At 31.3% G+C, this 15,812-nt stretch overlaps 3 protein-coding genes across 3 annotated transcripts in view; 1 reads left to right on the top strand and 2 right to left on the bottom strand.

Moving 5' to 3' along the window:
* Positions 1-579: 579 nt before the first annotated feature.
* On the bottom strand, positions 580-6,622 carry LOC107037838 (vacuolar protein sorting-associated protein 45). The gene is made up of 8 exons (XM_015256610.2): positions 6,312-6,622; positions 6,020-6,218; positions 4,274-4,423; positions 3,623-4,002; positions 3,272-3,544; positions 2,407-2,571; positions 2,101-2,330; positions 580-1,169 (listed from the first exon to the last, which is right to left on the bottom strand). The coding sequence occupies exons 1-8, from the start codon at positions 6,402-6,404 to the stop codon at positions 971-973; spliced, it is 1,689 nt and encodes a 562-aa protein (XP_015112096.1). The 5' UTR covers positions 6,405-6,622; the 3' UTR covers positions 580-970.
* A 970-nt stretch (positions 6,623-7,592) lies between these two features.
* On the bottom strand, positions 7,593-11,584 carry LOC107037851 (cyclin-dependent kinase 7). The gene is made up of 5 exons (XM_015256625.1): positions 11,452-11,584; positions 11,316-11,375; positions 10,006-10,114; positions 8,665-9,110; positions 7,593-8,091 (listed from the first exon to the last, which is right to left on the bottom strand). Exons 1-5 carry the CDS (start codon positions 11,503-11,505, stop codon positions 7,744-7,746), a joined length of 1,017 nt encoding a protein of 338 aa, XP_015112111.1. The 5' UTR covers positions 11,506-11,584; the 3' UTR covers positions 7,593-7,743.
* A 177-nt stretch (positions 11,585-11,761) lies between these two features.
* Positions 11,762-15,812, top strand: part of LOC107037858 (intraflagellar transport protein 52 homolog) — a 7,020-nt gene continuing 2,969 nt past the window's right edge. The window contains exons 1-4 of the mRNA XM_015256633.1: positions 11,762-11,957; positions 13,057-13,274; positions 13,347-13,455; positions 14,637-14,919. Coding sequence (XP_015112119.1) covers positions 11,824-11,957; positions 13,057-13,274; positions 13,347-13,455; positions 14,637-14,919 — 744 coding nt within the window. The 5' untranslated portion in view covers positions 11,762-11,823. The remainder of the gene's footprint in view (positions 11,958-13,056; positions 13,275-13,346; positions 13,456-14,636; positions 14,920-15,812) is intronic.

Raw genomic sequence — 15,812 nt, 5'->3', positions numbered from 1 at the left:
ATTCTTGACAGATAAATGAGGGATGGGGATATATAATAAAAGTTATTATTTGAGCAATAGGTCCAATTTTTCGATATCCATGCACAAATAGGCAAGAAAGGAGATATGAGCGTCCATACGAGGAAAGTGACACGTAAAGGATGTTGTCGAATGATGTCTAGGGTTTTTTTTTTCATATTCTGAATTTAAAAAGTCATTGAAATATTATTTTCTATTTTTCTTTGTTTCTATTCAATTTATTAATAAGCAATAAAGTGAAATCTTTTAATCAAATCAAGGTTTAATCAAAGTTTGATCAAAGTCAATGTTATCTTTATTTAACAATAAATAAGATGTAAGAAATCTTTCAGCGTAAATTGAGGGCAAAAGTTTGGGAAATAAACTATTCTTCATGTTTTCGTCTTCCTGACAGAGAAGTCAATAGAATCAGATTTTTCTACACAATATATTCCATGGAGATATTTTCTATAGAAATTTCTCTGAAAAGAGAGGGATGTTCAGAGTTCATTTAAAGGGAGAGATACATAGATGTCTGTTTCTCCAGGAATTCATGGAACGTTCTAGAAAGTTCAAGACTCATTGGTTTTTGGCGCCCCGATTTCACGAATTGATCCAAAATATTTTGGTTCACAAAATGGATGTGTAAAATATTGAAGATATATTTTGCTAGTTGAGGGTAACGACGAACGATCATAAAAAATAAAAAAATGTAAATTTCATGAGGATTCGAAGGAAAATTTGCTCCAAATATTTTTTGCTAATCATACAACAAAGCTATTTTATTCAGGAACAATTCAACATCATTCTACACCGCAATCAATAACATACAAATATAAATCGAAAGAAAATCGATGGGAAACCCCCGCTGAATAATGTGGAATTGTGAAGATATGATCTCCCCCGTCTCTTCATTTAGGTTAGAGGAATGCTGAATAAATATTTGAAAAAAAATAGAGTTCATCAGTGGAAATCAATGATTTCTCGATTTGTATTTTGATGCTACACCGTCAGTTGCCGACACAATTTCCCCGGAGAAACTCTCGAAATTGTGAATTGTTGTGCCACCGAGGATTATTTTGACTCCAGGATTTTGTTTGTTGAGGTTGTAGACGGTGAGGCTCTCCTCGTATGTCGCACCACCGACGATGAAGACAATGACGTCTTGAGTTCTATAATCAAGAAAACAAGGAATTTAATGGAGAATGCTTGGAATTGGTAGCGAAATTGTCTAAGAATCTTATTGGAGTTCTATTAAAATTCTATTGAACAATTTTACAGAAATTCTTAGGCATGAAGTTCCTATGTTTTACTTTATTTTTCATAATAAAATTCAAGAAGAAAATTTGGAAAATTCATGCTCAAAAGGTCTCATCAAGTTTCAGTAGACATTAGAAATGGAAAAGTAAAAAATTGAATAAGAAATTCTATTCAAACTATAAGGATTCTATTCGAGTTTTGTCAAAATTCTAGTAAATAATTCTTTAGAAATTCTCGGGCAGGAATTTTGTATGTTTTATCGTTTCTCATAATAAAATAAAGAAAAACTTGGAAAATTCATGCACAAAAGGTCTTATCAAGTTCCAATAAACATTAGAAATAGACAATAAAAATTTAATGAAAAATCCTATCGAATTTCTATTGAAATTATGACAATTCTATTCGAGTTTTGTCAACATTCTAGTAAATAATTCTATAGAAATTCTTGGACATGAATTTTCTGTTTCATCTTGTTTCTTATAAAGAAAAATTCGAGAAAACTTTGAAAAATGAATGACCGAAAATTGAATCGAGAAATTCTTATTGAATTTCTATTGGAACTTTATGAGAATTCTCTCAGAGTTCTATAGAAATTCCAATGAATGAGTCTATAAAAATTCTTGGGCATGATTTTTCTGTTTTATCTTACTTATTATTTCTCACCCTAAAATCCAAGAAAAATCTTGGGAAATTTATGCTCAGAAATTCTTAGAGTTCCAATAGAAAATCAACAGCATTTGTCAAAGATGTACTAGACGCTTCGATTAAACTTTTTCATACGTCATAGAACTGTTTTATTTTGATCTACTCTAATTGAAAAATTGTTCAACAGATTGATATTACCTTTTCGTCATGACCATATTGCCGAGGTAAGGATACGTCTGAGTATTTAATTTCCCTTTGATAAGATCCTCGAGGATTTCAGTCAACAGAGGATTGTGTTGAGTGTAGACATTGTCAACTCCACTCAATCCTTTGAATAATTTCTTTGTTATTTTTGCCACAGCCTCACGATCGAACAAATTCGACTGTCTCATGTTTATTCCACTGTATTCCAAAATATTATACACCAGCTAGGAAAATTATCCCATCATTAAATTCATGATTCATCGTGAAATTTTGAAGAATAATTTGTACTAATTATTTTACCCTTGTATATTTTTCTGGAACACCTCGTTTCTTCAGCATTTCAAGAAGAGTTCCAATTTCATTATTCGTATGTTTCTCGTAATGAAGAGCATACAACATTACTAATCTAGTGACGTCGATGGCACGGACTGTTGGGTTGTTTAGCAATTTTTTAATTTTCTGAAGCTGTAAAAGAATTACATAATAATAATCCGATAAAATTTTTCCTCTCCGATTTTTATTCTTTGCTATTTTTTTACAGATTCTATCAAAATGTGAGGGTAGAAATTGAATTGATGGGTATTCTTTCATTATTTGAAAAAATATATCAATTTTAAAACTTTCCGGAAACATTGAAAAATCAACCTTTTTATTTTCTTGCTGATCACGTATCTCTGTTCTTTTTTTCACTTTCTTCCATTGAAATTAGATCATAGAAAGGGAACATATTTATATTTTTTCGTCATTAAAAAAAAATCAGTTTTGAAATTGTTTGTTTTCATGATCTGATTTCATTGAGAGGAATTATTATATTATACTGATATTATTCAACATAAATATCTCTTCATTTGAAAATGAGAAAAACGGTTCCCACAATTTGTATATTATAATGGGAATAGAATCCAATAAATTTAATTTAATCTAACTGCAAAGAAAAATTGGAAAAAAAACAATAAAATAAATTAATACAATATAACATAATCGCGCGCGTTCGCTAGTAAAACTAAAATAATAAAAATAAAAATAATGAAACGAAATTTGTGAGGATTTGGAAAGTCATTTTCATATTAAAAAAAAATTATTGATCCAATGACGTTTTAAAAATAATTATTTGGTCATTCTCCCTTATTTAACTTCTTAAATCCTTTGGAATGAGTTGAATTACCTGATTAGAATGTTCATTCTGACAGCAGAGTTCCTGCTCAGTCTCAGAAACCTCCAACAAATTATGTTGAGCGACTAGATTCGACAGTTCGCCGACAACTGTCACGTGTTTAGAAACAGTTCCCGACATTTTTTTGAACAGTGGATAGGCCTCGACGAAGTTCTTCATATCAGCAATACTCTCCACCTTCTGATGTTTCTTCGCTTTTCTCTGAAATTCCTCCATCAATTCTTTAATCGTCTGTCCAATTTCCCCAAAATTCAAGTATAAATTCTGTAAAAAAAATAAGACTAAGATCATTATTCATTCATTAATAGAATTAATGAATTAATTAAGCTCGAGTGGATTTACCTCAGCATAAAACTCGTCGTGCTCAGCACTCAAAACAACTTCCCTCAGTTCCTTTGAAATCCCCTTGACATGAGACAAGTCAACCCGATTATTATTTATCGTCAATAATTCGTGGACCATCGACTGATACGTCCACTGATTCAACAAAGGTGTCACTGGATCATCCCTTCTATCCAGAATCAGCAGAATAGGATCAGTCTCCTGCCTGAATTTGAACGAATTCGACTCCTTGGTCAGCACTTCACGAATCTTCTCTGATAATCTCTTAGCCATTTTCGAACTGTTCTGATAACGAATGTAGGGACATTTCTTCAGGGATAGTAGCACCGATATGATTCCCTCGCAACTTCTGTGGAGATGTGTTGGATTCCATGTTAAACCTGCGAGAATGAAATTTTGATGCTCAAAATGTCAGTAATTCAGACTTCAGGTGAGTTTTTGATGAATATCTCCGAATTTAAGGGAGATAACGAAATTTTCGTAATGACCTTTTTTGTAGGGCGAATTAAAGGCTACACAAAAGGTTTTATCAAAAATTTTCCTATCTCCCTTAGATTTCGGGATATTCATTGAAAACTGGCCGCTTTACCGCTTTGCTACTCAATTTTCATTGAGATTCTTGAAAATGTATTTTTTTATTTCTTATTCTACCTTCACAACATGCGTAAATTCCAAGGGAGAATAGATGTGGATTAATTGCTAGGTAATCTGCATAATACTCGTGAACTTCTCTGACAACTTCCTGCTCATCACTGTCAGCGAGAAGTTTAATATCAGCTTTGGCGATGATGTTACTGAAATCTGAAGGAGAGAAGCGATTGATAAATTATTTGAATGATCGTTGAATCATTTACGAGATTGATTAATCCTAGAGATTATTAATGATCTACTGAGGGTAGAGATATAATCATTCAAGTGGTTGATAAATGATTGGAAAAATTGAAAAAGTATTTGAATAATTGACAAAATCTTCAAAATAATCAAAAATATCATTCATATAATCATCAATTCATTTGCATAATTGATAAATGGTAGAGACAATCGATAAACAATTCCAAGAATCAGTAGAATCATGGAAAACATTGAAAATATTGTTCGAATGACTAAAAAAATTAATCAATGAAAAGAATCAATAAAATCATTTAAATGATGAATAAATCGTCTTGAATAACTGATAAAATTCCACAATTAGTTAATAAATGATTTGAAACTTTGAAAAAAGTATGACAATGATTGACAGCATCTTCAAAATAATTAAAAATATCATTCATATGATCATCAAATCATTTGCATAATTGATAAATAGTTGAGATAATTAATGAATGATTCCAATAATCAATAGAATCATTAAAACAGTTTGAACTACTGTCCGAATGACTAACAAAATTATTCACATTAATCAATAAAAAGAATCAATGAAATCATTGAAATGATGAATAAATCGTCTTGAATGATTGATAAAATCCTACAAGTGGTTGATAAATGATTTTAAATATTGAAAAAAGTATTTGAATAATTGGCAGAATCTTCAAAATAATCAAAAATATCATTTACACGATTATCAAATCATTTGCATCATCGATAAATCGTTGAGATGATTAATGAACGATTCCAACAATTAATAGGATTGAAAAAATTGGAACTACTGTGCGAATTATTGATAAAATCCTCCAAGTGGTTGATAAATAACTGAAAAAATTCGAGAAAGTATTTAAATCATTGACAAAATCATCAAAATAATCAATGATATAAACCAAATGATGAACAAAGCGTCAAAAGTATCAATAAAATTATGTAAATAATGAACAAATCGTCTTGGATGATTGATAAATTCCTCGAAATGGGTGTAAAATAATTGCAAAAATTGAAAAAGTATTCAAATCATTGACAAAATCATCAAAGTAATCATTTGCATAATCGATAAATCGTTGAGATGATTCATGAACGATTCCAACAATTAATAGGATTGAAAAAATTGGAACTACTGTGCGAATTATTGATAAAATCTTCCAAGTGGTTGATAAATAACTGAAAAAATTCGAGAAAGTATTTAAATCATTGACAAAATCATCAAAATAATCAATGATATAAATCAAATGATGAACAAAGCGTCAACAGTATCAATAAAATTATGTAAATAATGAACAAATCGTCTTGGATGATTGATAAATTCCTCCAAATGGGTGTAAAATAATTGCAAAAATTGAAAAAGTATTCAAATCATTGACAAAATCATCAAAATAATCAATAACATCATCAAAATAATTGATAAATCATCCAAAGAATCAATGAAACCATTCAAACCATGAACGAATCAGCCTCCCAATTGATGAATCAATCCAACAAATCGAAAAAATAATCGAAATCATCATTTTGTGTGCTAATAAAACCACTTACATATGTAATACGTCCCATATTTTGGGTTTCTCAGCTCACTACACAGCAGGGCAATATTCTCTTTGGTCGGTCTGATAAATACAATGCACTTGAGGTGTCTCAGGGCCTCGCTCCGCACCACAGCATCAATTTTCTCGAACAGGTAGACCTCCTTCATCAATATCTCCGAATGACTGTAAACCAAACTCACGATACTCGTCTGGAAAACAAAAACAAAGGGGTGAAGTTCTCATTGTTTTGAGTGGAGTCTGACAGGAGAATATAACCTAACAGGCCAGGGCCAGGTTTTTACCGTCTGCTTGTCCATCAGGAGGACCTTCATACCCGGACCACTCTCCTCCGTCATCCGGGTGATATAGAGCTTTATCGCTGTCACTACGTTCATTTTTATTGTTTATTGGAAATTGTGGTGAGGAATTTATTCACTCGAGATGATGTGACAAGTAGCCATTATTGACACTATCTGGTGATAAGAATTGTCAGATTTTTAAAATGATAATGCAACACATTTGGAGAATTGATTGAATCAGGGTGGAATTATTCAAAAAACTCTATTGATTATTGAAGTCTATTTTTGCATCAGACGATGTTATTTTTATGGGATTGTCAGATGTCAAAAATATCCATCGGTAAAACAGATTTTCCATTCAAATTTCGAATTTGAAAGAAATTAGATACATTCAGACAATATTTTTTTCTGAAAAAGTTTTTTTTTTTCCTTGAAAAACTATTTTATTAACGAATTTTATTAGAATTTATTTATTCATTTGAAAAGTTTTTTTTTTCTTTGAAAAACTATTTTATTAATGAATTTTATTAGAATTCATTAATTTCTAGTTTAGTTTTTTTCTTGTTTTGAATAAAGAAATTAATGAATTCTAATAAAATTCATTAATTTCTTTATTCAAAATTGCACAACGAAAACATGGATAAATTTAAATAAAAATAATCAGTAGATAAATTCTGCATGAATGAAATTATTTCAAAAACTTTGTTTCATTTTCACGTCTATTTTTATACTTGAAAATTTTGAATTTACGGAGTAATTGTCAACCGTTAAAACTCTAGCAATTAAATATATGTTCTAGTCAAATTTTGAATCCACAGCATGTTATGAAGAATTATTTACTTGATTAATTTTACTGCAATTGTAATTGAAAATATTAATTAGAATTTCCGAATTACTAAGTCCTAGCAATAATTCCATCATGACATTTCTGTGAGAATAATGAATCATTTAATCCATAAGAACCCATAAAAAATTGATAATGTTGCTAATCAATTATTAAATAATAATTATCAAAGTTCGAAAGTTAGGCTATTTATTCAAATAATCATTTCCTGAAATTAACAACAATTGAAATTCCAAATATTAATTCCTCCTTTCTCAATTGACTTCAACATCTATTTCGACGGAATAGATTTTTCATTTAAATCACCAACAATTCAATTCATTTATAAAAACAATTACTTAATTTACAAAATTTGTTGCAATGTAAAGTTTTGATATTGCGCCTGAAAACTCAGTCTATTGTAAATATTGAAATTTCCTTCGGTATCACAGGAATTGAAGTAGTTTAGAGAATCATTTTATTTATAAAAATAATCACAATTACAATTCTAACAATTCATTTTCCCTCTCACACATGTCGTAATTCGGGTTGTAATGTCCTATAAATTCCATAAATTCGCGATAGGAATAATTCAATTCTATTATTCGAGCATCAGAATTGCAATCGTTTGGCGAGACTTCCCCCATCCACAGATTCCAATAATTTCCTCTTGAGACTGGGTTTATCCTCGGGTTGTTTCTTTATTGCTTGGGGTAGGGGCAACCTCGCACCTATTGTGGGCGCTGGTTTGTTGCTGAAATAGGGCATCTGTAGGGCCTGATCACAGGTACACCTGTCTAGGGGATTTATGCTCAGTAAACTGGCTATTAGGTCGAGGAGATCGTCTCCAGCGGCTGTGAATATGTGTTTTAAGGGGGTGCCTGGGAATGGCTTGAATTGAATGAAATCTGGTAATTCTTTCATTCCTCGCCATGTTTCTTCTGTCGGGGTTCCCAGTGTCTGAAAATTAAAAGAATCATTTTCTTTCGTATCACGTATAAAAAAATAGTCATATTTCGTTAGACAATCGATTGGATTTCTATTGAATTCTTTGAATTAACTTGACGCATGATATTCAAAGATATCGGATTTGTCATGTTCAGAGAATACAAAATTTTCGAAAATCATTCTGTAAATCAAAACAACGATTATTACTATCGTCTTCATCTTCGCAATCGGGCAAAAAGACATCGAAACGATTTTGTAAGCTATCATTCAATTAATTCAGAACATTTTTTTAGTTATTATAGGACAACCGATTTTTTTTAATCAAAAAATTCTAAAAATTATATAAATTAAATGTTGATTAATTTTGATGGATGGGGCTCGACAACATCTACATTCTAAAAAAAAAGATTTAATTCTATTAATTGATTAACGAACAGATAGAGAAAAAATTGCATTTTTGGACTTTTTGAATGATAATGGATTGATATAACTAAAAAAAATCCAAAACTTAAAAATTACAAATTTTTTCATTCGGAAGTAAAAAGAGTTTCAAGGCCTCAGTTCCCTAAAAAAATGATATTTCACCTGGAAAATTCTCGTGAGCTGATCCAGATCAGATTCCCCAGGCAAAAAAGGAACCCTGAGTAATAATTCAGCTAGAATGCACCCCACAGCCCACATATCGACTCCAGTGCCATACAATCTCGCTCCATAGAGCAACTCTGGTGATCTGTACCATCTCGTCACCACTTGATGAGTATTTATCCTATTCGGTGAGCCAAAGAACTTGGCCAGACCAAAATCTCCGATCTTCAGGACACCCTTGCTGTCCACCAGGAGATTGTTGGGCTTCAAGTCCCTGTGGAGTATCCAGTTGAAGTGGAGGTAATCCAGTCCTTGTAATGTCTGGATCATGTACGATTTTATGTTTGCTGTTGTTAATACGATGCTGTTATCCTTGATTATCACCTCCAGATCAGTGTCCATAAAATCGAATACTAGGGATACGTTGGATTTGTGACCAAACACATCTGTAAATGATTTTTAAGAGTTACTGGGTGGTTCAAATATCGATAAATTATTTTGGGAAGAGGCCAAATTGGTGAAGTTCATTTTGTTTATTATGCATTTCGCTGGTGAAATATTGAAACGTAATTATCTCAACGACGAATCATTTGAGAGAAAAATGTCAAGTCGATAAATTATTTTTAACAGGTCATTAAAGTAGCTCTACCCTTCGGCCGGGCTACGCTGTACTTTTGGATACTTTCAGTTTTTAAATTTTTCATACCCAGTCAGTATTATCTAAATTAAATTTCGCAAAATACTGATATTTTTTCAAACATTTCCCTCTTATAAATAAATAATAAAACTTGTTTGCAAAACGGTGGATTATTTTTTATGAGGTGTCAAAAAAATTCTTGATTTTTTCACATCTAATGAAAAAAAATTCAGATTTTAATCTTTGATTACAATGGAAATGTCGATTTTCACATAAGACACTGGGTTAAATCCTGATTTGTAAACATTTCTTCTTTGAAAAACCAAAACAATAATTAAATTGAAAAAAAGCTTCCATTCGGAAGCAAAAATAGAATTCTGAATCTAATCGAGTTTTCTGCAATTCTTTTGCAGTTTTCAATAATCATTGAATTTACCGTAAGGGTAGAGCTACTTTAATGAATTAAATATCGATAAATTAGCTCGAGATCAAGTCAGCATTTTTAAAGTTAGATCTCTTCATTTTTTATTTTATTAGTTACGTAATGAGATGTGATTATCTCAATGATGAGCGATTTGAGGGGGAAATGTCAATAAAAAAAATTACAATTTTTTATTGAGGATTCAATTAACCATAGGAAAAGTTTTTGGACATCTGAGGTGACTGCCAATTGAATAATAACGTCAATTTGAAGTTTCACTCACCCAACAATCCAATGATATTTTCGTGCTTCAAGTCCTGGAGTAATTTAATTTCCCTCAGTGCAGTGCGATTGATCCCATCTCTAGCTTCAGCTCTGCTTCCCACTTTAATCTAGAATTTTATATGATGATAATATTTTTTTTATTAATTTGATGATAATTTTAAAACAATTATTAATTATGAACTTTAGTCAATGATCTACCAAATGATGAATTTCACAAACAGTGAAAATATCAAGATCTCTGCAAGTACTCCACGTGAGTCTTTCAATGTGGCGAGGCGAAATAAATTTAAAATGCCCGAAAAAAAATTATTCATCATTGATCATTTTTACATCGAGTCTAACTTGGAGGAGAGTAAGAAATGAATTCATCAAATTGTAATCAAATTCTAATTCTAATCTATTCTACAAATGTCGGACGGAATAATTACTATTACGAAAATTACCATGTTTTGGTGAAAATTTTCTTTTTTGTCCACAATAAAATGGTTCAACACGACAAAAGATCTCTTCGGGGGAACAATTTTTCGGCAGAACTTACTTTTTCTCTCAGTGTAAGACTGCGTTATTTTGCCACTTTCAAATTAATCATTATCAATAATACTAGACTGCCAATTGGACGCGAACTTAACCAGGATGTCTTTAATTCATATCAACTTCCGTTTAGAATTTATTTCAGATTTTTATCTTCAAAGTTTAAAAGTATATGAATTAATATATTATTTATTTATTTATTATATAATTTAAAATTATATTATATAGGTACTATTTAATCTTTTATGTTTATAGTACTTGAAACAAATCCTAAAAATGTAAAGAACTTCATCAAACTTGGGAGAATGGAACAAAAACTTGAGAAAAAAGAAATGAGTGAAATTGCAATTTGATATTCTCATCTAGGGTGAACAGGCCAATTGCTGGACGGTTGAGGGAAATTCGAGATTTGTAATAGGATCTAAAGTAAAAGAATCACCTGAATGGGAATATGATGATTTCCATACCTTCAAGAATGTTTTACTTAGCGGAATAAAATGATTTGAAGTGAAAATAACAAAACAAAGAATAATTAAATCAAGAAATAGTTAAAAGCTGCGGAAACCCCTAACTTCTGGACGACTGGGCCATATTTTTTTTATTTATTAAATGTCGATCAATAGAAAAAATAATTGATCACATGTTTATTCACGAGTAATCTTATTGAAAGGGGAAATAATCAGGACAATTTCCATTTTACTTATGGGATATTCCACGCAAGTTGAAATCGTCCAGAAATTGACCTGTTTACCCTATAAATAATTAAGATGATCGAACCTTTTTCACAGCTACGATGTGACCGGTTTCTGAGTCCTTAGCCTTGTAAACCGTGGCGAACTGTAGTAATAAAAGAATTTCAATAATTAAATTACCCAGAAATATGCGAATGAAACGTTTGTTTTATGAGTCTTACCTGTCCCTCTCCCAGAAAATCAATTTTTTCATATCTCCTTAACTTGTCAGCCATTATTATTTATTTATTTCAACGATCATTTCACTCAAAACATTACAGACATCGCTGTACAGGTTAAACTAGTCTCGTCAAGACAACGAAAAGTAAACACACTCGCATGGGTTGCGATTGACGAGGAGAGGAGACGGGGAAATTGCAGTGAGTCCTCTGATTGGTTGCCCCTCCAGACCAATTGCTGTTTCACGTTTGACAGCTCTATTGTTGTGATCGGTTGTCATTGACAACGAAAACGTGCTTTTACTCCGGAAAGTACTGCAATAATACTTGCCAGGACATTCCTCTTAATTACCATAATTTTTTAATTATTAAGGGATGAATTCGGTTGTAGAGAGTGCGGAGAATGACAAACATCTTATTATTTTCGATACCTCGAAGAATGAGAGAAGACTCAATGAAGAATTCAAGGTTTTACAGAGGAAGTTGAAGCAGAAGTGGAAATTTGTCGAGTGAGTTCAATTCAACTTTTGGAGAAATCGAAATTGATTAGTTTTATCAGTTGATTGGATTAATTAATTAGATACATCCAAAATGGACATTTCAATTTGAGAATTGCGATTTCAAATTGAGACTTTTGAAAATCTTAAGTTGAGTTCTGAAACTCTCAAGATAAGACTTTCGAATTTCTCAAGTTGAGTCTTGAAAATTTCAATTTGATACTGAAGATCTCAATTAAAAGACTCTAAAATCGTGAAAAACCTAGCAAATTCGTTAGAGAATTTTATTGGATTTCTATTAAAATTTATTTTCGTTTTTGGCCGATTCTATTGAATTGTTTAACAAAAAATATTCAATAGAATTCGATTTTTCTATATAACTTATTCCATGTTCCAAGTTTTTTTGTTTGATTTTCGTGGTGAGAAGAAAGGAAGAATACATTGAAAAAAACTTATAGAAAATATATACTTATATAAATACATACTTATACAATTTCTTTGTGCGTAAAAATAAAAATTCAATTGATTTCCAAAGATTTCACGGACGATAAAATTTAATAGAACAACCTATGGAATTCGGTAGAAAATTCTATTGAATTTTTATTGAGCTTTTCCATTAGTTTTTGGCCGATTCTATTGAAATATTCAATAGAAAATATTCAGTAGAAAAAGTCAATAGAATTCAGGTTTTCTATAGTATAACTTATTCTATTGAGATATTTTATATAGAATTTCATCGGCTCAAATTTTCCAAGTTTTTTCGTTTGATTTTCTTGATGAGAAGAAAAGAAAAATAGAATGAAGAAAACTTACAAAATTTGAGTCGAGCAAATTCTATAGAAAATATATAAAAAGAATAATATTATATTACATAGAAAAATCGAATTCTGTTGACTTTTTCCATTGAATGTTTTCTATTGAACATGTCAATAGAATCAGCCAAAAACTAATAGAAAGTTTAATAGAAATTCAATAGAATTTTCTAACGAATTCGACAGGTTTTTCTATTAAATTTTTTCGTGCGTGTTATGCTGAATCAATTCATTAATTCGAATTAATTCGTAAATTCGGATTGACTCACCTGTGGATTTGCTTTTTGATTCACATTTAGGAATAATGAAGTATTATCTCAAGAGACTCTGGCCAACGGCGAAGTCCTGGTACTCGCCGAGCCGCGGAGCAAATTCACAGAACTCGAGATGAATTCAATCAGAGGATTCATTAATGGTGGAGGGAATGTTCTGGTGATGCTTGGCGAAGGGGGAGAAAACAAATTCAATACTAATATCAATTTTCTACTCGAAGAGTTCGGAATCATGGTGAACAATGGTAAACGTCGGTTTAAAGAATAAAACTTTTGGTAATTCCTTGAAGTAATCGTCATTTGCTTCTCGTTAATAGACTTTGTCGTGAGAATGAATTACAATCAAACACTCCATCCTAAGGAGTGCACGATCACTCAGGGTTTATCGAACAATTCGAGATTTGTACATAATCGCGACGACTTCACGTGAGTATAACATTTTACGAGAAAAGTTTATATAAAAACCTAGCGCAATTTCGCTGAAATACTCTATTGGATTTCTATTAAAATTGAATAGAATAATTTTGCAGTTTTTTCGTATTTTTCTTTTCAATAAAAATGTTCGATAGAAAATATTGTCTAGAAACAATAAATAGGTTTTGATTTTTCTATGAAACTTATTCTGTGGAGATTGTTTCTCTAGAATCTAACGTCTAATGCATTCAAATACATTTTTCCTCAAATTTTCGAGTTTTTTGTTCTATTTTTTAATAAGAAAAGAAATGGTTACAGTAAACGATACTAAAAAATCACGCTGAGAAATTTTGGTGTATAAAATATCTTCTCTGGAAAATTTTTATTTAGAAAAACGCACAGAAAAGCTACGAAATTTCTTAATAGATTCCGCGAAAAATCAATATTTAAACGGTTTAGCGAATAATTCGAGATTTAACGAGTTCATACAAAAACCTAGCGCAATACTCTATTGGATTTCTATTAAAATTGGACAGAATAATTTTGCAGTTTTTTCGTGTTTTTCTTTTCAATCAATGAAAAATCAGTATTTAAACGGTTTAGCAAATAATTAGAGATTTAAATAGAATCTTGACGGCCTCACGTGAGTATTACATTTTACGAGAAAAGTTGATAGAAAACACTAGCGCATGTTCGAAGAATACTCTATTAGATTTCTATTAAAATTGGATAGAATAATTTTGCAGTTTTTTCGTGTTTTTCTTTTCAATAAAAATGTTGAATAGAAAATATTGCATAGAAAAAAAATAGCTTTTGATTTTTCTATAAAACTTATTCTGCTGAGATTATTGTTACAGAATGTGACGTCCGTCGAAAAATGCATTAAGTACATTTTTTCCTCAATAATTTTTTTAGCAAAACACTAATTGTTTTTGCAAATGTATATTTGTCCCAATAAGTTTCTTGGCTCAAAATTTCCCGGTTTTCGTGCTCGATTTTTTAATAAGAGAAGAAATAAATTCAGTAAAAAATGCTTAAAAATCACATCGAGAAATTTTTCTCTGCGACATAACTTCTACCGAAAAATTCTCGTTTAAAAAACGCACGGGAAAGCCACGGAATTTCTTAATGGAATCCGCGAAAAACTAATATTAAATTTGAAAGATTCTATTTGTTATTTCAAATATTCTCAGGCGCATGAATTTTATTTATCCTTATGGGGCGACCTTGAACGTCGTGCAACCTTCGATAGTGGCCCTGTCAACGGGTACCCTAGCCACCCCGATGAATAGACCAATTTGCGCCTATTACTCGTCACCCACGAGTGCAGGAAAACTAGTCGTTCTGGGCTCCTCTCGCCTTCTGACTGATTCCTACATCGAGAAGGAGCAGAACGATGCCTTGAGAGACATGATTTTTCAGTTCTTCCAGTCCAAGGAACAAGTGTCCCAGAAATTCCATGTGGACGAGATTGAGGTGACAGGCAAATAATCTATTCGTTTATTTGTGTATTCATATATTTATTCCTTTTTTTATTTTATTTTTTATTCCATTTCACCGTATACCTTTCGATTTTTACAGTTTCATATTCCTTCATTCTGGTTTTTTTGCACGGTGAGAAATATTCAGTGAAAATTACGGAACAATTCACGTAATCCGCAATGGGGAATCGGTTTCCGGCAATTTTTATCGGAATAGAAGGGAAGAAATCGGAAACGTTCAGTGAATTTTCAGGTTCATCACCAAATAAAGTACGGAATTGTCACGTCATTTCTCCCGAAGGAGTGAAATCTTACAGAAACTTGCCGACTTATTATGCCTCCAAAATCAAAAATTCTTGAACGTTCAACAATTTTTGTGAAGCTGGTGAGTTATTTCTCCGTTCCGTTCCGTAAAATTTCGCAATCGTTGGGGAAAAATTACGGAATTACCTGTTGTCCCTACAGCGGTGAGTCATCAGACGGCTGGTTAATTTTTACGGAACAAATCGTAGAATTTACGTGACGATTCGTACAATTTCAGTTCCGACTCACACTTTTTATTGAATTTCACTTCGCTTGCGAATTACGTTTCGAAACGTAATTTTTACATTTTTTTTCTGGTAATTTTTATTGAATTTTTCTCTCCGTGCGCATATTTGTTTTTTCCCAAATGCTCTTTCCAGTTTTTCCAAACAATTTTTCGCGGGCAAAAAGAGGAAATATTTGAATGATTCTATCCCATATAAGCGCATGTTAGCGCATGCATTTGGTGCATTTTGTGTTTCATTTCTAAATAATGAACATGGGTTGGTGGATTGAAATTTGTATCAAAGTGAAGGGAATATCTTCATCTTTTTTTTTTTTTTTTTTTTTTTTTTTTTTTTTTTT

This window comes from Diachasma alloeum, unplaced genomic scaffold (assembly GCF_001412515.2).
Source record: "Diachasma alloeum isolate Michigan unplaced genomic scaffold, Dall2.0 Dall_scaffold_00271, whole genome shotgun sequence".
NCBI lineage: Eukaryota > Metazoa > Arthropoda > Insecta > Hymenoptera > Braconidae > Diachasma > Diachasma alloeum.
Note: the sequence above shows the minus strand (reverse complement) of the source record. Positions and strands in the feature narration are given on the sequence as shown.